This window comes from Nothobranchius furzeri, chromosome 16 (genome assembly GCF_043380555.1).
Source record: "Nothobranchius furzeri strain GRZ-AD chromosome 16, NfurGRZ-RIMD1, whole genome shotgun sequence".
NCBI classification, from domain to species: domain Eukaryota; kingdom Metazoa; phylum Chordata; class Actinopteri; order Cyprinodontiformes; family Nothobranchiidae; genus Nothobranchius; species Nothobranchius furzeri.
This window is the reverse complement of record NC_091756.1, coordinates 38,514,851-38,540,063: the sequence shown is the minus strand read 5'-3', so window position 1 is coordinate 38,540,063 and position 25,213 is coordinate 38,514,851. Positions and strand designations below refer to the sequence as shown.

Here is a 25,213-nt window from a genome sequence, read left to right as displayed (position 1 = left end):
CTTGGATCTCAAATGGTTGCAGGAGAAACCAACTGATCGTTTCTGAGCTTACGTTCATCCGGCGTGCCGAATAAATCCACGGATGCCTGGCTGGAGTTGATGCAGTCTGGACTGGGACACTCAGCTGGAGGGCTTCGTGGTTCTGCTGCATCAGTTTGACCCTCCTCCCCTCCGTCAGCCTTCCTGGAGTCCCCCTGGTCTTCAGTCCCAGCTGGTAGACGAGTTGATGTTCCAAAGATTTGAGTCAATGTTGGTAATTCCTCTTTGGAACCACTTCCATCGGACTCTGATGAAGACTCCAGCTTCTGAGCCTTCTTCTTCTTCCTCAGGTCAGTTCTGATGGAGGAATGGGCGCTAGCCTCTCCGCTACAGTTGTCTTTGTGGACAATCTGTAGAGCAGGAACCATCAGAACCTCAGGGGTTACAGAAGACTCTGCAACGCTGAAATGCTCCTTTGTGTCTCTGACCTCAGTCCTTTGGTCTCCTACCGTAGAGCCAAACGGACCCTCGTTGGTCTGAGGGCCCTTTGGTTCGGGTTCGACGGCCATGAATCGTAGTCCAGAATCTCCAACTTGCGGAACAACAGAAAGAGGAGAACTTGCCCCTTCATGCTTTGAGACTTTATTTGGACTGAGGCCACTGCTGAGACCATCAGGGATGGAGGCCTCCACCACCGTTAGCTCCCTTTTGGCTGCTCTAGCTGTCTGGTTGGGGGAGTTGGAAGGAGAAATATGATCAAAATGAGGAGATTTCTCAGCATCTTGAGATGCTTCAGGTGTTTCTCTAGACATCTTTGCTGGTGAAGATTCACCAGCATCTTTGTCTTCTGCTTTGTCTGCATGACGACTCCTTTTCACCTTTGGCTCCCCGAGGATAAACGATTTTCTTTTGGTGGATTTGAAGCTCATGAGGAGCTGCTCTGTGTCCAGCTCACCATCTACGTTTTCCATGCCAGCAGGAGCCTCGGGAGCAGAGACTTCCTGGTGAAGGTTGTTTGGCGAGTTCTCTGTTGGACCTAGCACAGACGCATCACTAATGGAGTTTGGAACCACAGAGACAGAACAATCCACCACAGCTTCCGGGGGCCTTTTCTCACCCATCTCCATATTTTCAATCCCTCCGATATCCTCCTGATAAACGCAGCCGTTCCTCTGAGCTGCTGCAGCTGCGTTCCTGCTGTCAGGCGGTGATTTATCCACCGTTTTACCTCCAGGTAGGTTCGAAGCCCTGCGGTTTTTTTTCAGCAAGTTTGTTTTCATGGTTTTCTTGTGACTGTCTTGAACTTCCTCGACAAAACGATGAAGTCTCTTGGTTCCCCTGGTGCTCCTTGAGGAGGGCTCTTGGCCCTCGCTGCTGGGGTAAGTTTCGATTTGTACTTGAACATCTTCTGACCTCCCTCTGGCTTTAGGGCTGCTGTCCCTGTTCTGAATTCCAACCAAAACAAGAGGCTTGGCCACTTTGGAGGGCTCGTTTTTTTCAGACGTAACGTTTTTACCTTTCCTTCCGTTAGGCCTCCTCTGCTCAGAAGAGTCTGATTTTGGCCGAGCTTGCTCTTGCAGATCACCATCCACATCCAGCAGAGCTTTGCGAGCTCTTCTTCTTGTGACAGTTCCAGGTAGAACGTCTGACCCAGGAGGGAGACTGGGTTCTTTTGAGTCGTGTACAGACAACCCGTTCGTGTTTTTACTCGTATCAACCTTCTTCTGCTCCACTTCTTTAAAAAAGTCGCTGCTGGCGTCGTTTAGATTTTCTACCGTTTGCTGCTCTTTAGCGGTTGTTGTGTTTTTTTTAGAAATGCGTTTCCGGGTCAGTGTTTCTGAAGTGGTTGAGGGTTTGAAACCCTTGCCGCTTTTTCGTTTGTAGACCGCTCCAAAGACCTGTTCTTCCAAGGCTTTGGTGCGATCTTCTTTTTGAAGAACTAGGTCGGCATCAGGCACGGACGCAGACAAGCAGCTGTCCGAGTCATCTCCGTTATCGCGTGGTTTCTCTAATTCATCTTCAGCTGGAACCTTCAAGAGCCACTCGGCGACTTTCTCTAAACTTTTCTTCTTCTTCTGCTCAAGTACCTCGTCCGACTCCAAATCTGTTTTCTGCTCATTTCTTGTGGGCTTTCTTAAACACCCAGTCTTTTCTCCAGCCAGCACCGGGCGAGGAGGTGCATTTTCCAGAGTGGGACATTTCTTTTTGCTCCTAGTCGTGCGCATCACCTTTACCCCAATGGCAGCTGCTCTTGTTTCCAGGTGATCTTTAGGGCTCGCCATTTTCTCGTCAGAAGTTGTAGGAGCACTATCCGGGCCTTCATTATGCATCATCAAAGGACCCGAGTCCTCTAGTCCCATGAGTTTAGCAAATCCATTCTGAGCTATGAAACGGAGCAAAGAGGTGACGTTAGAAGGAGACAAACCTTGAGCTGAAACTGCTTCTTGTGTTTCCAACTGAAAAAAGAAACATCCTCAAGCAAAATCCTGGGAGGTTTGAGAAAGACTGTTCCTGTCTGCTGTAGTGTTTTATTCAGCTGAGGCCGAAGAATATGAGCAATGGCTCAGGAACGTTACCCAAGGGGAGTGTTTTGTGTTTGCGTTCAAAACCTAGCTTGATCTGTAGATTTGCTATAACAGCTTTAATGTGCAGCTCCCATACAGATTATTGTTTATTTGTCAATTAAACGTGATAATGGATTGTTAAGTTTGGCTCTCCTTCCCCGTCTCAGCTTGAACAATAAGATTTGACAGATTTGAAAGAATATTAAAGGAAAATAAATGTGTTCTTTACAAATGACAGAATTCTTTTTGCGCGTTGTTCTAGAACACCACTAAAATAAAACTGTTAACATGTTAGGGAGTTTTATTTGGGTGCTTCAAGCTTAAACAAATTATAAAGTTTGTCAAATTCATCAAAAAACACAAGTTTAGCATTAGGTAAGGGCAAGAGCTGAGAGAGAAAAGAAATCTAACAAGTCAGTGCGACAGAAGCTGGAGTCAGTCTAGAACAGGGTCACATTTGGATGTAATTATCGTCAGTTTATTTTAAGGTGGAACCGTTTATTTTAAGGTGGGACTGACATTTCCTACAGGCAGAAGCTGGTTTTAATAATATTTGATTTTTTACCTTCTACAGTTGAGGAGGACTTTGGAGGATCATCGTTGGTCGTGTAATCCTGGTTAGTAGCAAACGTACCTCCAGATAACATAGTACAGGAATTTCCAGCCAATTCGGCATTTCTGATGCTAAGAATGAGACAAAAAAAAACTAACATTACCTAAAAACCAAAGCGAATGAATGAATGAATGACTGGTTCTTACCTTAAGTGTTGTTTTTGATGGGACAATCCAGTGAAATCTGAAAATATAAAATCCTCACTCTTTAAGGAGTCGATTTAAGCGAATGTATTAATTTTGTCTATAAAGTCCGTTGTCTTACAGTTTGTGCACGTGTCCTGCTCATAAGCTTGAATCATGTCCTGCAATCCTGCAACAAGTCTCTGAAACCCGGGACTCTCCTGCAGGCTTCTGTGTATCGACAGACACAAATTAAATAATAATAAAACCGTATTCATCAATAACAGTGAGTGTGGTAAAAGATGATGTCTAACCTTTTGGTTATTCTGGATTTACACACAGGACAGCTGGCTCGGTTCTGTTTGGAGTTTTCCAAAAGTTTTTTTATACAAAATCTGTCAAAACAGAAAACATATTATGTAAGAGAGAAACTCATTTTGGCTAAACTTTATTAACTACTGTATTTTCCGGACTATAAGCCGCTACTTTTTTCCCCACACTTTGAACCATGCAGCTTATAATGAGGATTTTCCTTCACCTGCCAGGGGCGCTTTAGCAGAAAGTGAAACAGGTGGAAGTCGAAGAAAGTGCTCATTTTAATTTAGCACATGAAAGCAGCCGGCACGACGAAGAATGTTTTTCAAATCCATACCCCCTTAAGTTGAAGGCCATCGATCGGGCAGTAAGGGAGGGAAACAGTGCTGCCGCACGTAAGCTTGGCATGAATAAATCCATGGTTCGGCGCTAGAGACAGCAGCGGGAAGAACTAAGCTTCACCCGGGGATGATGACAGCAACAAGGACAGCGACACTGACATCGCCACAGAAAAGGTATGTGACGAAGCTCTTCTGAGGCTGTTCAACTCCGACACTGAAGAAGAGGACTTAAATGGCTTTAGTGCGCAAGAGGAGGATGAATAAACTAATCAATAACTTTTCTGTTTTGTTTGATACTGATCAGTTCAGCTACGTCCAGTTAAACTACGTTTTCAGTTCAGTAGATATCCGGTAGATATCTGCGGCTTTTAGCCCGGTGTGGCTTATTTAAGGACAGTTCCATGTTTTTTTTTTTAAACTTAGTAGGTGCGGCTTATATTGAGGTGCGCTCTATAGTCCGGAAATTATGGTATCCAAAAAGATCTCAGATCATCTCCTTACTTGCAAAACTGATGGTTGCACTTGGTGGACATTGGTGCCGTCATTAAGTCCAAACTGAACACAGTGAATACACACACACACACACACACACACACACACACACACACACACACACACACACACACACACGTTAAAAACAGATAAAGGACATTTTTAAAACTCTTACATCCAAAGACTCTCACCATATGGGACACTTCAGGGTCTCCCACAGGACTGCAATCCTTTTTTTGACATCTGATACCTTTTGGCTTTCCATACTTATATCTAAAAAATGCAACAAAAAATCAAATAGTTAAATCAAATCTGACTTCAATAAATGCTATTAATGACATGTCTATGTCCAAACACAAATCTACTCTTTAGCAATTATAATTGAAGTAGCGATAAAGCAGAACAGATAAGAGTGAAACTGCAGTAATAATATTGACTAAATCCCAATAGTGCTGTACAAAACTGCTTTCTTTGGGAAAAAAAGTCACAAAAGTTGTCTATATTTTACAAAAGATTGTCAGACAGCACTTGGATGTTGTCATCATCAGTCTACTAATACATACCTAAAGTAAACACTAATAATAACTAATAACAGCTCATCTTTACTGTGATTTATTAGGACTATCGGAAGTATTTTGTTGACTGTGTGACGAGCTACAGTTAGCTGCGTCAAACTCATGAAACCTGAGTGAGTCTAGATAAATGGTTAATGATCCCCGGGAGATTGTGCTCATAAAAAGTTAAAATGTTTTTAATAAGCACAAAACGTGTATTTAAAACGTTATTTACATAACGCTTGAAAATAAACAAATCATGTAAAATTTGTTGACAGTGAAAAAAATTAATTCAGATTGGAAATGTTCCCCCTATTGATTTTAAAATGTGTGTGTGTGTGTGTGTGTGTGTGTGTGTGTGTGTGTGTGTGTGTGTGTGTGTGTGTGTGTGTGTGTGTGTGTGTGTGTGTGCGTGCGTGCGTGCGTGTGTGTATGTATGTGTGTGTGCGTGTGTCAGAGTTGATCTACTTTAAACAAAAAACAAAACAAAACGAGATAATTTGTGAAAATATTCCATCTTAGCAAATGTCATGGTTCATAAAAACAAATGAATATTGTTCAAATACAAAGCAAACATATTTTGAAATGTCAGCAAAACGCGGTTGATCACACAGAACTAACAAACTACTTTGATGTTTCTGCTAGTGCTAAACACACAAATAGCTAGTAGTAGTCGCTACGAAAAGAGTTTTAGTTGCGCAACCAGTTGTGTTTTAATATTGTTGATATTAATAGTGAACAAAAATAGGTCACGGAACTGAGATTAGACAAAGAAAATGACATCACGCTATTTGATAAAGGTAACACAACCCAAACAGGTAGATTTACCTTACTTTTTGACAGCTCAAAATCACAAACTGATGTCTCATCTGCTTTAGTTTTCCCGCAACTCTTCTTCTTCTTTCGCTTTGATTCATCCGGTTTCGGTTTTGTTTTACAGCGCCCCTTGTGGTTTGGATGGCGCACATAGGTGATCCAAAAAAGTGATTTTTCATGCTTTATTTCTCATTATTTTACCTCTCATTTTTCTTTTTGTTGGAATGAAGTGTTGTTTGCTTACACTTATTTATTAAATCCTCATCTTAATGGCGATAATCTGAAATGATTTTATTTTGTAAATATGTCAAACAAGATACGTCTTTTTAGTTATTTATTTTTACTAATTTGATGTTTGTAAAATGTTACTTATCTTATTTCAATACTAAACAACACACATTTTAAAAAGCAATAGACATGTGAATAGTTTTAAACATGTCATTCCAATTATTCAATTATATCTTTCACTGTAACCTCTGGAATTTAGGTTTGTAACACAAGTTGTACATTTTTTTATTCTTTCTCCACGTGTTTCTTGGTGTTTTTATATCAGTTCATTAATACAAAATATACTATATATGTTTTATTTCAGAATTTAAACCAACTTATTGTAATTAAATACTACATTTAACATAAAAAGGGCCAAAATCCTTTTTAGAGCAATTTAGGACATTACAGCAAAAGAGCGTATAGCAAACAATACAAATAATAATAATTAAAATAATAATAATAATAATAATAATAATAATAATAATAATAATAATAATAATAATAATAATAATAATAATAATAATTAATGCACACAAATAAAATAGGGTGAGATTATAACCTTCTAAAACCTGAACAGTGGAGAGGAAACCTGAACTTGAGGTTTAACTCAAGTTTTTAAACATACTGAAATAGAACATAAAACACACAAACAAATAGGTAATACTCCTGTGGTGTTAGACTTAATAATACTAATTAAAGCTAATGTTGATTATGGTAGTTAAAGATTTAGAATTGAATTTATATTACTATAAATTCATTTGGCACCAACGATACTAAAATACAACAAAAAACTGACCAAATAATTCCATTTATGGCCACTGGGGGCAGCAATGCGCTAATGTAATGTGAACTCTCCATATGTTAAAGACAGAAAAAGAAACCAAGGCCACCGTAAACAAAAATAAGGAAGTGTATAATGTAGATCCACACTATCACCTCTGAGCTGAATTCTTATCTTGACTCCTAAATCGTTATTATGATGTGATATATTTTCTTTGTTACAACCAACTGTGAGTATATTTTCTCCTCACACACTCTAGCTCTCTGCTAAACACTAGCTAACTGCTTATGTCGTATGTAAAGTCTATAGTCGCATCAGATTCTCCTTTTAATTTTGTCGCTTCATAGCTAGCTATGGAGGGCTCCAAGTCGTCGAGCACAACCATGCAGGTGAGCTTCGTGTGTCAGCGGTGCTCACAGCCGCTCAAACTGGACACGTCCTTCAAGGTGCTCGACAGAGTCACCATCCAGGAGCTCATCGGTGAGTTCTGCCGCAGATCTAATGTGTGTACGTGTCTGTTGCTGATCGGATGACTTTAATGATCCTGGTCCTCTCTACAGCCCCGCTGGTCACCGTGACCCCCAGCAAACAGGCTGACAGCAGCGAGGGGGACACACAGCCAGAGGTGGGTAGGCTTCAGCTGATCGCATTGATAAAGAAGTCAAGAAGTCAGCATCCTTTAGATTATGTTGAATTTTCACAATTTTAACTATTGTAGGAGACATTTGTGGAAAACAAGCAAGATGGTGTGTCGAGGAAATACATCCCTCCTGCACGGTCAGATACCCAGATTATTCATTTTCATTATCAGTGAGTTTTTTTCATTTAAATGTGGATGCCCTTAAAAATGCTTCACGCTCTGGAGTTGATTTAAACCTTTTCATTTCAGGATGATGTCAACGGAAAGCGCCAACAGTTTCACCCTGATTGGAGATGCCTCTGATGGGGGCACCATGGAGAACCTCAGTCGTAGACTCAAGGTGGCCTTTTGAGTTTGTTGGTTACTGTTAATTTGTCTGGAAGCAGAATTTTGATCAAAAAACACATTTAACTGAAGTCGACCTTTTGTCCACTCAGGTGACGAGTGATCTGTTTGACATCATGTCGGGCCAGACGGATGTGGATCATCCTCTGTGCGAGGAGTGCACTGACACGCTGCTGGACCACCTGGACACACAACTCAACATCACAGAGAACGAGTGCCAGAATTACAAGTGAGCTGGACATCTTTAAAGATCAAAAACAGGTGTTTCTGTTACACTTTTAAAAGTCTGACTGACATATTTCTCAGGCAGTGTTTGGAGCTGCTGTCATCCCTACAAGTGGAGGAAGAAGAGACGTTGCTGAAAGAGCTACAGCAGTTGAATGAGGAAGAAGATACCCTGGTCAAAGAGCTGGAGGCTGTGGAGGAGCAGAGAGCGGCTGTGGCCCAGGACTTGTCCCAGACCAGGACCCAGTCCCAGCAGCTGGACAAGGAGGAGCTACAGTGAGTGACCCAGCAGTGGTGAAGTCAAGGATCCACATGGGAATAAAACATTTGTGTTTATTTCCTCTTCTTTGTTCAACAAGGTACCAGAAGGAGTACAGCGAGTTTAAACGGCAGCAGCTGGAGCTGGACGATGAGCTGAAGAGTGTTGATAACCAGATGCGTTACTGCCAGATTCAGCTTGATCGCCTGAAGAAGACTAATGTTTTCAATGCCACGTTTCACATCTGGTACCTTTTTATTTCCCCGCCGACAAATAAAGTGTGACTTTGCAAAGATCGGACCTGTAAGCAAACAGAAATGATCTGGGAAGTTTTTTTCTTTCTTCAGGCACAGCGGTCAGTTTGGTACCATCAACAACTTCCGTCTGGGTCGACTTCCCAGCGTCCCCGTGGAGTGGAACGAGATCAACGCAGCGTGGGGGCAGACGGTGCTGCTGCTGCACGCTCTGGCTAACAAAATGGGTCTGAGATTCCAGAGGTGATCAGTGCTTGCCTCCCTTCAGAAGAATCTGTTAAGCTTTCTCACAGAAATGATGCATTTTGATGTTTTTACAACTTGTCTCCAGATATCGCCTTGTTCCATATGGAAACCACTCCTATTTAGAATCACTGACAGACAAGTCAAAGGTAAATTTATTCTCAGCATCCCCCATCATTATTTAACACATTCAGGGTTGATTTCTACTTTTCCTGTTCCCGTTGTGTCCAGGAACTTCCGCTGTACTGCTCAGGCGGTCTGAGGTTCTTCTGGGATAATAAGTTTGATCACGCCATGGTGGCCTTCCTGGATTGTGTCCAGCAGTTCAAAGAGGAGGTGGAAAAGGGAGACACTGGTTTCTGCCTACCCTACAGGTCAGATACCCGTGTGTGAATCCTGAAAAAAATGTTTATTTATATTTTATTTCTCGTACTTTCGATCACTACCCAACGCTCGTGACCATAGGTGAGGGTAGGAATGTAGATCGACGGGTAAATCGAGAGCCTTGCCTTCCGGCTCAGCTCTCTCTTCACCACGACAGACCGGTACAGCGCCCGCATCACCAATCTTCCTGTCGAGCTCCCGCTCCTTCTTTCCCTCGCTCGTGAACAAGACCCTGAGATACTGAAACTCCTCCACTTGGGGCAGGACCTCGTCCCTGACCCGGAGAAATCATTCTACCCTTTTCCGACTCAGGACCATGGTCTCGGATTTAGGATATTTTCCCCAAATAAACTTAAATATAAATGCTTGTTTAGGCAGGATAATGACGAATAATGAAGAGTTGAAATAACTGTTCTGACCACTACAAAGTAACTCAAAAGTGTTTTGTCTTCATTAGTTTTAAAGCTCGGTTATTTGGGGTTTAACACGATGGCGAGATTTGGATGATTCTTATTAATAAATAACTCGGTCCCCGTCTTTTCCCGTTCTTCAGGATGGATGTGGAGAAGGGGAAGATTGAGGACACCGGCGGCAGCGGTGGTTCCTACTCCATCAAAACCCAGTTTAACTCTGAAGAGCAGTGGACCAAGGCGCTGAAGTTTATGCTCACCAATCTGAAGTGGGGGCTTGCCTGGGTAACCTCTCAGTTCTACAACAGATAAACATCCTGGACTTTACACTCCTCATACACACATTCACCCTCAGCTGCGTAGCAGAGATAGAAATTGTTCCTGAATTATTATTTTCTTATCAAGAATAATGAGTCCATCTGATCAGCTGCAGCATTTTCCGTATAAAGTATAAAGGACACATTTATTCAGATACAGCTGTTAGTCCATGTTGTAGGATGTATGGTTACCTGCTGATAAATGTTCTTTTTAAATCTCAGGATTTGATCAGGATGTCAGATTAAAATTGTAACACCTATTCGTGCTCATATTATAACAAAACTATTAATGCTAAATAAACTCTTTATGCTGTAAACTCAAATCTGGAATGGATTTCTGCATAAATCAAATACGTTTCCCAGATGAAATAATCCACCATAACGTGTTAAACAAATGATTTTTAATATTCTCATTATTTCCTCTGAGTTTTCATTCACATCCCAACATTCACCTACTCAGCTCCTTTTAAAGGTTAACACTGACATTAGAGGGTCAAGCTGATGGAAAAATATGGACTTCGTTAAAATAAAAATTCAGTTAACAGAAACACCAACCAGTCGATTCTGTTTCAAGTCTTTAAAAGGTGCTGTGTCTAACGCAGCCACCCAGTCCGTCTCCAGTTCCTCCCAACCAACCCCAGCTTCTCTCCCACTCTAAAGTGTTTCTGAGGAACAGTTCGATGGATGATGACTTTCAAGTATCAAGGAATTAAATGGTATTAGGTGTCCTCCATCCTAGGGATGAGTTTCCACTCTTAACTCTGGACTTGTCTGTTGTGCAACTTTTCCAAACGCTTTTCTTTTTTAGCAAAGTGAAACAAAAATACCTCCTTTGACCTGGGCCAAGGTGTGTGTTAGTGCATGCATGGCAGCAAGTCTTTGGCTTCTTCTCAGCCAACAAGAGGCTGGTCCTTCATGTTCACCGTGGGCTCATTTACAAACACAACATCACTCCTTCCTGTTCTGCAGACCAGAAAAGACTGTTTCACATGTGAGGATTTACTCTTTTCTCCTGAATCTAAACCGCATTGGAGGTGCTACTGCAGCAGCAGTTGGAGGGACAAGGAGGCACCCACGAGGTTGTGTTACTCTGGGCTTTACGAACAGCAGGCATCAGGAAGGGGTCGCTGGCCAGCTGTAGCACATCCATTCGGTCCTCCTCGTTGTAAGCCAAGCAACGTCGAATGAAAGCCTTGAAAAGAAAACAGAAAATATCTAAACCTTTTCATTTTCCTGGGAAAGGGGGAGTGGTTGTCCCATGACTGTAAATCTCACACACACACACACAGACAGACACACACACACCTTTGCTTCTGTGGTGACGACAGGTTTAGGAGGAAACTGCACCTCCGTAGATTTAGGTGCTGCATTTTCTTGGAGGATGTCCTGCTGCGACTGATTGTGACCAAATGGCTTCAGGGACAAAAATAAATAAATAAATACACATTAAATGAAATGAAACCATTTGTGATAACCTGTTAAAGAGGTCAGTAGTCACCTTGTGTCCATATAAGCTCTGGTAGAAAATCACCCCCACTGACCACACGTCCACCTTATTGGATACTTTGGGGGCATCTTGTCCTACATGGAAGCACTCAGGTGGTAAATACCTGCCAGACAGTTACAAAATAAAAGCTTCAGAGATATTTCCCTCAGCAGCATCAGAGTTCCCTGGTGATAAATGGAGTGAGCCGTGTTTACCAGTAAGTCTCCCAACCCTGTGAGGTCAACTCCGCCCCTTCTGAGGAGGTGCGGCCGTCTCCATCCATGATCTTAGACGAACCAAAATCGGTGATCTTTATTTCGCTGCATGCTGTGCTGTTAACCAACAGGATGTTTCCTGCAACAGAACATTTCACAATTTCATCAGTGGTCCAGAGACAGAGGAAGGCTAAACAAGCGAGAGGCTACCAGGCTTGAGGCCGTAGTGGATGACGGGCGGTCGGATCTGACTGAGATACTTGAGAGCGTTGGCGAGCTGCATGACGATGGAGCGGCCCTCCTTCTCCGTCACCCACTTATTCTGCTTCAAGTAGAAGTCCAGATCCTTGCCTGCACAGTACTCCAGAACTGTGCAGAACCTGCAGAAAAAGTAGAAGCAAAACTCAAAGAGAATAAGTGTGGTGACAGGAAACAACACAAATGATCTAGAAAGTCTCTTTAGGGATCAGCTATCCAAGAAAAGAGGAGAAGTTGCTGGATCAACTTTCTTTAGAGCACTTACGCGTCTCTGTTGATGGAGAAATAGTCATAAAGTTTGACTATTCTCAGATGATCGAGTTCTTTGTGAATCCTGTACTCTCTACAGGCGTGTCTGAAATGAAAAACAAATTAGGGCAGAAAATTCTGCAGATTTAAAAACAAACTGATCAGAATGGAAGACGAATTGAGACTCTGATGCAGTAACAGATTTAAACTGACTTGTGGTAGTTTTCCTTTTTCTCCTCCGTCCAGTTCTTGTTGAGCTGATGGATTTTAATGGCCACATATCTTTGTTCTGTTAAATCAAACGCCTGCAAAATAATTATTATACCTCATGAACATGAAGTTGAGCCTACTTCGTGTTCTCTTATTGTTTCAAATCCAAGACGAGAGGTAACACTGGCAGTGGGATGGCAGTCAAAGCCACACAAGTGTGTCAAACGTACTTTAAAAACTTCACTGAAGCCGCCTCGTCCAAGTAAACGCAGCAGCAGGTATCGGTCGTTCAGCGTGGGATGGTCACTAAATCTGCAGAACAAGACTTAGTTAAATTGCTGTTTGTTTATTATTTTTTTAAATAAGAAGCGTTTGCTGGAGCTGAGGTGGATGATGCATACTGCGAGTTGTCCTCATTGTGGATCCTCCTCATCTCCTGAATGTGCACGTTTCTGACCCGCTCCAACTGTTCCAGCTCGGTCTGGATCTCCACATCTTGCTGTGTAAAATCACAACTCTTTTATCACAACTCTAATTCTTAGAATAAGTTAAAAAAACAAACAAAAAATATGTAAATGTTGAGCATGGACCTTTTTTAATCGACCAAGTCGCAGTTTGAAGATCTCCTCTTGTGCCCGGTACTCTGCCAGTGACATCCTACAGGTCGTTAGCAGAAAAGAGTCAGATTCTGAGGAAAAACCCTATTTTACCCTTCAGTCCACCCGATTTAGTGTGATCTGGAGCAGTTTCAGTCTTCTGATATGTCGGGGTTTCATTTCACTCTTTAAAAAACTAACAACTCTTCTTGATGTCTTTGTTTCTCTGGAACCAAAGGCAGCTGCTCTGGTTGCTCTGCACATTCAAGTTCAATTTTTGATTTCATGAAGCAACTATTTTAGCCAAATTGGTCTAAAAACTCTCTGAACTCCTTTTACCGAGACTTAAAAGACAAATGAAACGTGATGCATGCACAGACGTAATCGTCCTTAACAACCATTGGCCAAAACTCCCCGAGACCCAGGCTTATGAAGAGAGCCAACTAGAAGAAAATGAAAAGATCTGTTCATGTGCTGTGCATGCTCTCTTACATTTCATTTTCCCGCCCATTCCTTCTGCTTCTTCGTTTGCTTTGCTCCATGTTGGCGATCTGGGTGGTCGGAGGTTTCCTCTTTCCCAGCAGCTTTCTCTGCCGCTCGATGTCCTCCCGTTGAGAGCTGATTTCTTCTTGCTGCCTATAGAAGAACATTCTGGTGTGATTCAGGACTGACTCAATGCCATCAGCAGACTGTTCCTCTCTCCATTCTGACCTGATGAGGTTCTGGAAGGCGTAGCCGATCGTCCACTGCTCTGTGAAGGAGGCTCCATGGCGCACGGTGGTGACGTGTCCTAAACGCAGACGATCCTGCATGCTCTTGTCCCTGCAAGCCATCTTCTCCTGTTTTGTCTGCAAAACCCAGAAATAGAGAGAACCGTGCAAGAGCACAGCAACACGATTTAGCTCAGAGTGTGAAGTGGTTTATGATCGTTGGGATTTCCGTTGGAAAAGCCAAGCAGCAGAGTGATTTTGGAGGATTTCTGTTGTTCTCCAAGTCACACCGACCTTCTCAATCAGCAGCTTCTTGCTCATCTTCACACACTTGTATAGACGCTCTTTGTAGCACTCGAGCATCTTCTGCTGCTCTTCTACTTGCTGCTTCAAATCACAGTTAGCCTGCAAACACACACACGCACACGCACGCAGTTTAACATTTATACCAGCTGGGCGTTTGTTTTGTCCGCTCATGTAGCAAAGCTCACCCTCATCAGGTCGTCTATCCTGCCGTCAGTCTTGACCAGGTCAGAGTTCTTCACCTTCTCTATTGTTCTGAGTTTCAGCAGCGTCAGTTCTGACTGCGAGACGGACAAAACATTTTTTATCAGCTGACAGTCACATCCTTCAAAGACAACAATCTGATGTTAAATTGTCCAAAATCAAGCAATGTTGTGTTTAAAACTAGATGAAAATGTTTATGAGTAACCCTAAGAGCTTTTTAAAGAGTCCCCCACTAGGAAACCGTGTTTACGTGTTATTTTTACCATACATATTTTTACTTGTTGAGCTCGTTTAACGCAGCATTACAGCTGACCGAAGCGCTGCACGTTAAAAACGTTCCAGAGGTTGGCTGCACATTTAGAGGAGGCCCTTTAACCGTGGGTCTTCAAACGTGCCCTAGGAACAGCGAGGAGCAGCTGATCCGCGGACCTGAGGGCACGAGGAGGATGGTAGCGATGGAGCAACACACTCAGACTGGAAGGTGCTTGACCATTTAAGGACTTGAAAACTAAATGAAGAATTTTTTTTTTAATTTATCCTAATTTGAACTGGGAACCAGTGAAGAGAATCAGCGTGATGTGGCGTTTTCTACTAGCTCCGGTCAAGAACCTTGCTGCTGTGTTCTGAACCAGCTGAAGGCTGGACAGAGCAGCTTTGCTAATGCCACGAAGGCAGGAGTTGGAATTGTCAAGCCGGGATGTAACGAAGGCGTGGATAACGGATTCTGGGTGACGTTTACTCAGGATGGGCTTAGGTTAGGAAATTCGCCTAAGGCTGTAGAAACAGGATTTAACTGTGCTATTAACCTGAGCGTCCATCTTTAATGCTGTTTCCATTTTACCCCAAGTTTGGAAACAGTCGAGGTCACGTGAGAGGAGAGAGAGTGGAGGTCAGGTGGCGGGGCCGCTCTAACATCATCAGGACTGAAAACAATTACCTCAGTTTTAGAGTCATTAAGATGGAGGGAGTTTTCAGCCAGCCACTCCTAGATGCTACGAAGACAGTCGAGCAGAGGCTCAGAGGAGTCAGTGAGCTTGAGAGAGAAGTAGATTTGGCATTTGTCTACGAATAAGTGACAGGAAACTGCATGCTGGATGGAAACGGCTCCTAAGAGCAGAATATAAAAGGGAAAACAGTAACGATCCAAGGACGAAACCTTGAGGAACCTCCTCAGGGAAGAGAGACCAACTGGGATGGATAATCATCCAACATGACTCTCCTGTTGGACAAGTATGACCTAAACCAGTCGGGCAGAACCTGTTACCCCGGTAGTGTTGCATTACGGTTAGCCAATCAGAGGTGAGATATCCAAATATCAGGAAGTAAGACTCCAAATCCTGCCATCTGAAACTACTTTCTCCTCCAGCCGAATTCTCCGTGGTGAAACGACTTAAAAGGTATTCATTCCTACTAGAGACCACTGCAAATGTAATAGAAATATGAGTGAGGGCCCTCTTTAAAATTTGACCTTTAAGCTCAGCGTGAGCATCTCAGTCAGTTGTGGTATTTTTTTTTTACCATAAAACAACAGAAAAGAGTTTTCTGTGTTGTTTTCACACACACAAAAAAAAAAACGTCTTATACCTAATCAATGATCAACATGCAACGTGGGTAAACAGAATAATTTTTTAATAGTAAATAGTAAAACTTTCAGTGCAGTGTTCTATTCCAGATTACCTGGATGGCTTTGTGTGAAAGAGACAGGAAAGGAGCGGTCGTAAATGAGCTGCAGGATGAGGAGTCTGTGTAGACGGAGCCTGTGGACGAAGGGCTGGTGTACTGAAACTACAAAAACAAAGTAAAAAGTTACATTAAGCAAAAACGTAGAAAGTTGGTTTATGAAATGTTACGATTTCACAAAACAGAATGAGAACTGATAATTAGCTGAATAATAAAGGGGGGGGGGGTGGGGGGGGTTAAAGGCAGGCCAGCTCACCGGGGGATAAGAAAGGGAATGTTGAGAAGGAGAGCGCAGCAGCATGTGGACACCTCCAGCAGGACCAGAACCAGAGCCGCTGCTACCAGCAAACTGCTGAGAGAAAGCACAGTGTGGGAATTAAAACAGGATTATGGAAAACATACCGTATACAGGAAAGGAGCAAGAAGACTGCATTCATCAGGACCAAGGAGGTTCTTCTCACCTCATAATAATCACTTATTTTGTGCCCCTTTTGCTTTCCTACAAGGAAATAATGCAAGGATGTTAAATTAGGGCAGCACAATTAATCGTAAAAAAAATCTCGATCTCAATTCATACTTGTATGCAATCTCATTTCCAAATGACAACAATTTAAGCAGCTGGCTAGATTAAAAAAAAGGACAATGTTCTGTGTTGGTGTCCTGCCAAGGTCAACAATCATGTTGTCATGTTAAGTGTTATATTTTGCCATTATTTGTGGTTTACATTTTAAACAAACCTATTACCTACTTCTCTCATCACCTTACAAGCAGAGACAATACTGTTCTAAATTGTTATTGTTTAAATATTTCAAAAGTTGTGTACTTAAGAGACGACGAGAGACATCTTTTGTTTACGTTCAGTGACAGCTGGTACGAAGTTGATGTGCAGGTAATAAGTGCAATAAATACTTATGTTGGAAATAAAACGTGAGAAAATCGTGATCTCATTCTAAGCAAAAATATTGTGATTCACATTTTAACCAGAATTGTGCAGCCATATGTTAAATTACCATAATGAACGTAAATAAACCTTTCAGCTAACACATCTCTGAGTACAGAAATCCAAAACTACTGTGAATAAAGACCAGACTGCACTAACCTTGGTTGTTGCCATCAAAGATGTCTCCTTTTCTCTTCCTGATTTTCTTCTCAGGCTAACAGAAGCAAAAACAAACACATATTTACACATGTCCTACACGAAAACAGCTTTGCACTGCAAATCTCATTCAAATTCTCATTAATAGTTGGCATTATCACACATTCAGCCAAACCAACCTCTAGTTCCTTGTCACTCAGCGACTGGTTTGATGACTCGCTGTTGGCTGAACTCTTCAACACAGAAGGAAACAACAGTTACATCCACAGTAAGCTAGTAGCATCTACTGGAGACTTGTGTACAAGTGAATAAGATTACAAAACAGCAACCAACAATTACACATTGTTTTCAGTCATCAGTTCATGCTGCTTGTAATTGCTACTTGTACCTAAATTGTCAAGAGCGTTTGTTTCCAGGCAGATAAAGGTGTAAAAGGAATGCCTCAGAGCTAACGTTTTGGAGCACCACAGGGGTGTGTATTCAGACCACATCCAATTTAAATGATCATGGTCAGCTGATAGAAGTAGCTCCAAGTTTACTAGGCCAGTGTGTGTGTGTGTGTGTGTGTGTGTGTGTGTGTGTGTGTGTGTGTGTGTGTGTGTGTGTGTGTGTGTGTGTGTGTGTGTGTGTGTGTTCCTCAGACAAAGACAGCATCAGGCAGAGAAAATGTTTCCTCCTCAGCATCCAGGATGTTAATGAATCCTAGGGCTGGGCGATATGGCCTACAATCAATATTACGATATATTGAGGATTTCACCTCGATAACGATGAATGGACGATAACTACAGGTATGTGCAGAAACAAAAGTTGTCCACTAGATGGGGCTGTCACATGTATTACATTGGCCTTGTTCGAGTTGAGCAGCGCCTCGCCTGGAAAACAGACGAGAGCAGACAGATGCAGCAGGGGGAGTGGCTGAAAGCCGGCGTTTAAGTCGGACAGATTTAACTACATGTGTAGCTCGCGGGTGACGTCGGATGAAGATATTGCGTTAGTGTTCACACTTGTTTAATTATTTAGTTTAATTCTGGTGCCTGTTAGCAACTGAAACACATCCTCACATGCTTGAAGATATGACTGTAATAATAAGTAAAGGTTATCAGCTGTAGGTTTAGTGTGCTCACAGGAAACGTGACAAAATAACACAAATCACATTTCTCTTTATGGCCTATATAGTAATCATCAACGTTATGTAATGTCCAGTAATGGTCAGTTTTAAGTACAGTTTGACCTTTCAATATCTGGTCGACATGGAGACACGAGTCTGCATGTGTTTCCTTTAATCTGCCGGATTCTGCATCTCATCAGCTGGAGTTCAGAGCCTTTCTGCAGCTCTGAACACAAGATAACGTATTGTCAGCAATCATGTCCCCTCCTCAAGGCCTCATGAGGTACAACACATTGAGATAGCGTCTGATGCTTTTTGATAATAATCAACTTCATAGCTTAATGCAAACCAAATTCTTTCCCTTTTACACCCAGAACTCAGCTTTCCTAGATACGGAAGTTCTGATAACATCATATTCACACATAGGCACCATACATCACATCTCCTCCATCTAGATTCATCCATCACAGTAAATATTAGATAACGTGTCATGTTTTAATTGTTTGGAAAATAAATTCTTACTCTTACAAACCTGACTCTTTCTTGAATCAAACAAAGTGTTTACAATCCCTGAATAAATAAGAATCCTAGAATCTTCTGATTAAACATCCAAAGACCAAGCAGGTTGATGTTCTATATTTATATAGAGTATCACAGCTTATTGGTCATAAGTAAAGGTAATATATTGAGTTCTTAAAGCACTCAATTTACCAAATCCTACAGTTTCATGATTTACAGAATACATGTGACCAACTAACATTTCACATTCTACCACCGGATGTTTGGATCAGAATGTGAACCAATCACATCTTAGATCAGGCGAGAACCAGGCGTTTCCCGTCATGCCCTAGGTTTTGCAGCCGGTGGAGAGCAACTGTAGCTCCTTGCTCCAAAATCTGTGGCCGCCTTGATCTCACAAGGTTATCGTTGCCAACGTATGCATGACGTCAGAGCAAGTCGACATCAAGCCGGACACAAATCTAACCGGCAAGCACTGCGCACCGATCACCGTTGATCGAATCTGCGCAGAACTGGCTCATCTCGAACACGGCCACCGAGTCACATTTTTACATGACTCAAGGTGGTACAGCTTCTTAAAAGGACATGAACGTTGCCAACCTACACATCTTTTCATTTTTTTATTACCAAATTTATTGACATGGGAAAAATGATCTCGATAAGAGTCAGAAATTTCGATAACGATAAATTTTCAATTTATTGCCCAGCCCTAATGAATCATGCTTGCAGGAAGTCCCCGCTGGCTGATTCTATCCGCCAATCGGAGGCTCCCCCTAAATCCTAATTTTTACTTCTCCATCTGCGTCGGTACGGAGGCACGCAACGCTATTATAAGGTAGTGCAAGGGCTCTCCGACGCGCTCGCAGAGGGTGACAGAGAAATGCCGCAATTTTTAACTATCAGTCGAATAACAGAGACCGCAGGGTTGTGATTGGTCAGAACGCTGCTTCCTGTAAATTCATCATTGCCCCATCAAAAAGTAAAAAGATATTCAGCTGCAGACTAGTGATGGGAATTCCAGCTCTTTTTAGAGAGCCGGTTCTTTTGGCTCAGCTCACCAAAAAGAGCCGGCTCTTTTGGCTCCCAAGTGGCTCCTCAGATTTTCTGTTGCGTAGAGTACATTTATAACCAAAATAATGCTAAACTATATGTAAATTAATTTACTAATGTAAAAAAAAGCAATATATCAAATATTTATCATTTCTATGGATTTAATAACTGAACACTTTAAGAAATCTCCACTTTCCGACTGCTGGCGCTCATTTTCTCACAGTCTTCGTCGCACTCTCCTCCTCCTCATTCCCTCTCGTCTCCCTCCTCCCACATGTGCTCTGCTGTGTGTCTGTCTGAGTATGATCCTCCCTCTTCCCCGCCCCATACTGCTCTGTGTGTGGACAGTCTGGACGCAGTTACACACATGTTGACCAATCGCCTGTGGCTTTCACCGGGGCAGGGGGGAGGGGGGAGGGGAAGGGACGGCTCCCAATGACGAGCCGGCTCCCGTCGTTCACTTCAAAGAGCCGGCTCTTAGAGCCGGTTCGTTCGCGACCGACACATCACTACTGCAGACACATAACAGATTGAAGAATGCATCACAGAAAAAGTCTGAAAATATGAACATTTTTTCACCAGTGACTGGAGGAGCACAAAGATATGCAGCAAGCATTTTATTCCTTTCGAAGAGGACCAACATATAAAAGTGCTCAATTCACATAAGCTGAAGCAATTAATGCCAACAGAAAAACAAATTATTATTATTTTGTTTTCCAGACTAAGTTTACAAAGTCCAGACATTCATGAAGTCTGGCCTCTGCAGAAACAACCCACAACTTAAACAGCTCATCATAAAGATCATCTCTATGTCATCACTGACCTTCGTAACGACGGCTCCGCTAAAGCGAGCTGCAAGCAGCCCCTGTCTGCGTGGGCCCAGGTTGTGGAGTCCCTCCATCATGCCTAGACAGAGCGGCAAAGACGGTGAATAAAACATAACTGAGCTGGGTTTGGATTTCACCAAAAGAGATCAAATCTACTCGGTGTCGACTTCTTAATGGTCCAAATGGGGTTCTTTACTTTGGATTTGACTCAAGTGAGCCATCCCTTTAGTTACGCTGCTGGCAGCCTAAGCAGCAAGGGACCTCATAGACTTTACTCTTAGTGCAAATATTTAGAATTACTGTTGCTAACTTTGCGTTTTTGTCTATCTCCACAGGTATTTTTGCTTCTGTGTTTGGATTCATATCTGCCCTCTCGACCCCCTCCCTAGTTGAGGTAGAAGGCTGCACATCTGGTTCTGTTAAATCTGTTGTGCGTCTGCTCAGGACAGGGGACAGCTTCAAAATAAACACATCTATTAGTTCCTTAAAGTGTCTATATCTGAGTAACTCCTAAAATGAACTGATTGTTTTGAACTATAATATAATATGATTGAATTAAAGCTGAATGTAAGCAAGTTGGGTTGCGATGTAATTGGAATAAATGGGACTGAATCGAGCTGTTTGAGAGACGTATCTGAATTTATTTGGACTAGATTGTTTAAATGTACAACACTCTGTGGCTTTGGTTGGTTGTGCTTTACGACTAAACAGAAAAAGAAATTTTTGAATTACTCTGCATGTCTGAGTAAATCATGCTTAAAGTTTCACTTCTTGTAAAACTAAATTTAGAAAAGAAAAAAGGAAACGCAGATGTCGTATATATATATATATATATATATATATATATATATATATATATATATATATATATATATATATACACACTAATCCAGCTGGGAAAATAGCAACACATTTAAATTTAAAAGTACTGGGGAACCAGTCATGATGACTTATCCACTAAAACACATGATTCTTCGTGACACAGCTTAAAAACACCACCAGATTGTATAACAAACAAATAGTAACCCTCAGATCTTACATGACTCGAGCTTTACTTTTAAACGGCCTTTTTTAGCTCAAAGGTTTCGCCCTGACAGACTTTTTAGAAGTGAGTGTAAACACCGATGCTGCTGAGGAATCTAAGCGTAATCATTACAGTAATCTTCCATTGAAATAAAGCCAAAACACAGCATTACACAACGAGCAGTTGCGTAACAAGCCACAACGTTGACACCATCAGCTAAAATAATAAGGGCTATTAAATAACACCTAAGGTTAGCTAGCTAGCTAGGAGGCTTACTCAGAGCAGCTAGCATCAAGTTAACAGGCTCACCTGGGAAACCGGTTAGTTTTCACAACCACGCACACTCCAATAAACGATGTTGTCCATCCATCTGGTCACAATAAACTCTTCAGCAGCTCCAAGGCCCAAACATTCCCAGAAACCCATAACGAACACTGGGTCAAGTTGCCTGCTTATATTTGACCGTTATCCGGTTTGTTAGCTTGGCTAATGCTAACTCCACAAAAGTGTGCTGCAGGCTCGCGCGGGTGTCATCCGGACAGGGTCCGTGATCACCGGGGTTTCCTGGTCAGACTGGGTGCCCCTGCATAGAGAGACAGGGAGCTGTCAACCCTGTGAGTCCTACTCACAAGTGTTGTTGTGACCTGCAGTCATTGGTGTGACCCGATGGGCAAATGCGCCGACAGGCAGGACAGGTGGAACCATAGTGGACTGTGGACAGATGGCAAAACGGTACTCTGAATCGGGAGTAATGCACAACAAGAAGGAAAATGTGCAAACATAAGTGGGAGTTGTTGCTGATAAAATACTCCGTGGAGGGTGGGCATAAACATCCCAGCTGCAGCTCTTCATGAATAATTAGAATAATTATCTCTGCATGTGGAAAAAAGTTTTACCATTTATTAAAAGTCTTGTTAAAGGCATAAACCTCTCTCTCTCATGGGGCTGGGTGATATGGCCTAAAATCAGTAACACAATATATTGAGGATTTCACCTCGATAACGATAAATGGACGATAACTACAGGTATGCGCAGAAACAAAAGTTGTCCACTAGATGGGGCTGTCACATGTATTACGTTGAGTCACATTTTTTTTTTTCGTGTCCTGTCTGGTGCTGTTGAATCACATTTTTACATGACTCAAGGTGGTTCCGCTTCTTAAAGGGACATGAATGCTGCCAACCTACACACATCTTTTTATTTTTTATTATCAAATTTATTGACATGGAAAAAATTAAACAACAAAAGAAAAGTGTTTTTAATACAAAAAAGTTAACCTTCAAATAATTATGTTCAGATATGCACTCAATACTTGGTCGGGAATCCTTTTGCAGAAATGACTGCTTCAGTGCGGCGTGGCATGGAGGCCATCAGCCTGTGGCACTGCTGAGGTGTTATGGAGGCCCAGGATGCTTCGATAGCAGCCTTAAGCTCATCCAGAGTGTTGGGTCTCGCATCTCTCAACTTTCTCTTCACAATATCCCACAGATTCTCCATGGGGTTCAGGTCAGGAGAGTTGGCAGGCCAGTTGAGCACAGTAATACCATGGTCAGTAAACCATTTACCAGTGGTTTTGGCACTGTGAGCAGGTGTCAGGTCGTGCTGAAAAATGAAATCTTCATCTCCATAAAACTTTTCAGCAGATGGAAGCATGAAGTGCTCCAAAATCTCATGATGGCTAGCTGCATTGACCCTGCCCTTGATAAAACACAGTGGACCAACACCAGCAGCTGACATGGCACCCCAGACCATCACTGACTGTGGGTACTTGACACTGGACTTCAGGCATTTTGGTATTTCCCTCTGCCCAGTCTTCCTCCAGACTCTGGCACCTTGATTTCCGAATGACATGCAAAATTTGCTTTCGTCTGAAAAAATTACTTGGGCCACTGAGCAACAGTCCAGAGCTGCTTCTCTGTAGCCCAGGCCAGGCTCTTCTGCCGCTGTTTCTGGTTCAACAGTGGCTTGACCTGGGGAATGCGGCACCTGTGGCCCATTTTCTGCACACGCCTGTACACGGTGGCTCTGGATGTTTCTACTCCAGACTCAGTCCATTGCTTCCGCAGGTCCCTCAAGGTCTGAAATCGGTCCTTCTCCACAATCTTCCTCAGGGTCTGGTCACCTCTTCTCGTTGTGCAGCGTTTTCTGCCACACTTTTTCCTTCCCACTGAGGTGCCTTGATACAGCACTTTGGGAACAGCCTATTCAATCAGAAATTTCTTTCTGTGTCTTACCCTCTTGCTTGAGGGTGTCAATGATGGCCTTCTGGACAGCAGTCAGGTCGGCAGTCTCACCCATGATTGCAGTTTTGAGTAATGAACCAGGCTGAGAGTTTTTACAAGCCTCAGGAATCTTTTGCAGGTGTTCAGAGTTAATTAGTTGATTCAGATGATTAGATTAATAGCTAGTTTAGAGAACCTTTTCATTATATGCAAATTTTTTTAGATGGGAATTTTGGGTTTTCATGAGCTGTATGCCAAAAATCATCAATATTAGAAACAATAAAAGGCTTTAACTACTTCAGTTGTGTGTAATGAATCTAAGTCTAATGTTTATCGGTACATTACAGAAAATAATTAATTTTATCACAATATGCAAATTTTTTGAGAAGGACATATATATATATATATATATATATATATATATATATATATATATATATATATGTATGTATGTATGTATGTATGTATACTGAACAAAAATATAAACACAATACTTATGTTTTTGCTCCCATTTTTCATGAGCTGAACTCAAATATCTGAAACTTTTTCTACAAACACAAAGGACACTTTTCCTTTACCAATACAATCCATCCCAAATGACAGGTGTGGCATATCAAGGGGCTGATTAGACAGCATGAATAATGCCTGAGACTTCATGTGATTGAAAACATGACAGCTGGGATGGGTTACAGAATTGTAAGAACTACTGGAGAAGAAAGCTATAAAGTCATCCAATGAAGCACTGGGAAGGAGTGGGGAAAGCTAGGGATGGGTCAGAAGTGATTTTTTTAGCAGCAGAACAGGTTGATGCCAAGAACGTGTAATACAGATACTACCTTTGCCAAAGAAGAAGTGCTGAGAAGGAGAGAAGGATGTGCATTGTGTCTTTATAGATTCAGATAAAGCTTGTGATGGTGCTGAGAGAGGAGCTGAGGTGCATGAGGAGATCTGGAGTAGCAGAGATGTATGTTAGAGTTGTGCAGAACATGTATGAGAGCTGTGAGGCAGCAGGGAGGCATGCTGCAGAAGTGACCGATGAGTTCAAGGTGGAGATGGGAGCATCAAGGCTCTAAGCCCCTTCTTGTTTGCTTTGGTGAGGGACAAACTGATAGATGATAGAGAAAAGTCTCCGAGAACTATGATGTTTTCAGATGACAGAGATCTGCTGTGTGAGCACAGGAGGAAAAGCCAGAGAAGTGGAGATATGTACTGGAAAAGAGGAACTAAGGCAGAATATGTGTGTGTAAATGAGAGGGATACAAGTGGAACGGTGATGGAGAGGACATTATGGACTTGGGGTCTGCGGTACAAAGAGACCTAAATAGAGGGAGGAAAAGTGTGAAGCAGGTTGGAGTTGGTGGAGAACCGTGTTTCAGGTGTAGAAGACACTAGTAAGACTTGCCATGTTGTCTGGTTTAGAGACCTTGTTCATGAGGACAGAAGTGGAGGTTGTAGCTCAAGAGGTTGAGGTTCTCTTTAGGAGTGACAAGGATGGATAGGATCAGGAATGAGTCTATCAGAGGGACAGCTCA

The 25,213-nt window shown here is 42.3% G+C and overlaps 3 protein-coding genes across 9 annotated transcripts in view; 1 reads left to right on the top strand and 2 right to left on the bottom strand.

Annotated features, from left to right (window-relative positions):
- Positions 1 to 5,911, bottom strand: part of LOC107387869 (BRCA1 DNA repair associated) — a 38,779-nt gene extending 32,868 nt beyond the window's left edge. For 2 of the 4 annotated variants that reach the window (XR_011516848.1, XM_015963108.3), the window contains exons 1-8: positions 5,814 to 5,889; positions 4,618 to 4,699; positions 4,436 to 4,489; positions 3,593 to 3,673; positions 3,421 to 3,509; positions 3,303 to 3,339; positions 3,109 to 3,227; positions 53 to 2,362 (exon numbers count right to left, since the gene is read on the bottom strand). Coding sequence is in view for 3 of the 4 variants with exons in the window: in XM_015963108.3 (XP_015818594.3) it covers positions 53 to 2,362; positions 3,109 to 3,227; positions 3,303 to 3,339; positions 3,421 to 3,509; positions 3,593 to 3,673; positions 4,436 to 4,489; positions 4,618 to 4,691 (2,764 nt within the window). In the remaining variant the exon portion in view is untranslated. Of the gene's footprint in view, positions 1 to 52; positions 2,363 to 3,108; positions 3,228 to 3,302; positions 3,340 to 3,420; positions 3,510 to 3,592; positions 3,674 to 4,435; positions 4,490 to 4,617; positions 4,700 to 5,808 lie in introns of all 4 variants that reach the window. The other 2 variants (XM_015963106.3, XM_015963107.3) reach the window with 2 other exon arrangements.
- A 1,023-nt stretch (positions 5,912 to 6,934) lies between these two features.
- On the top strand, positions 6,935 to 10,247 carry becn1 (beclin 1, autophagy related). Of its 3 annotated transcripts, none has more exons than XM_015963113.3 (12): positions 6,935 to 7,076; positions 7,195 to 7,327; positions 7,408 to 7,472; positions 7,566 to 7,624; positions 7,737 to 7,827; positions 7,925 to 8,061; positions 8,139 to 8,333; positions 8,417 to 8,563; positions 8,664 to 8,813; positions 8,902 to 8,962; positions 9,045 to 9,187; positions 9,751 to 10,247. In XM_015963113.3, exons 2-12 carry the CDS (start codon positions 7,201 to 7,203, stop codon positions 9,917 to 9,919), a joined length of 1,344 nt encoding a protein of 447 aa, XP_015818599.1. In that variant the 5' UTR covers positions 6,935 to 7,076; positions 7,195 to 7,200; the 3' UTR covers positions 9,920 to 10,247. The 3 variants fall into 3 exon arrangements, with proteins under 3 accessions (XP_015818599.1, XP_015818597.1, XP_015818598.1); XM_015963111.3 differs by having other exon boundaries at positions 7,566 to 7,657; XM_015963112.3 differs by having other exon boundaries at positions 6,943 to 7,076; positions 7,199 to 7,327; positions 7,566 to 7,657.
- A 61-nt stretch (positions 10,248 to 10,308) lies between these two features.
- On the bottom strand, positions 10,309 to 21,994 carry LOC107387870 (serine/threonine-protein kinase tousled-like 2). 2 transcript variants are annotated; one of them, XM_015963109.3, is made up of 21 exons: positions 21,769 to 21,994; positions 20,432 to 20,514; positions 17,111 to 17,164; positions 16,935 to 16,989; positions 16,297 to 16,334; positions 16,092 to 16,187; positions 15,833 to 15,940; positions 14,140 to 14,232; positions 13,943 to 14,053; positions 13,650 to 13,786; positions 13,431 to 13,574; positions 12,933 to 12,999; positions 12,744 to 12,841; positions 12,573 to 12,654; positions 12,346 to 12,437; positions 12,149 to 12,238; positions 11,836 to 12,005; positions 11,626 to 11,764; positions 11,423 to 11,534; positions 11,230 to 11,337; positions 10,309 to 11,116 (listed from the first exon to the last, which is right to left on the bottom strand). In XM_015963109.3, the coding sequence occupies exons 2-21, from the start codon at positions 20,510 to 20,512 to the stop codon at positions 10,943 to 10,945; spliced, it is 2,049 nt and encodes a 682-aa protein (XP_015818595.3). In that variant the 5' UTR covers positions 20,513 to 20,514; positions 21,769 to 21,994; the 3' UTR covers positions 10,309 to 10,942. The 2 variants fall into 2 exon arrangements, with proteins under 2 accessions (XP_015818595.3, XP_015818596.3); XM_015963110.3 differs by having other exon boundaries at positions 16,092 to 16,184.
- Positions 21,995 to 25,213: the final 3,219 nt, after the last annotated feature.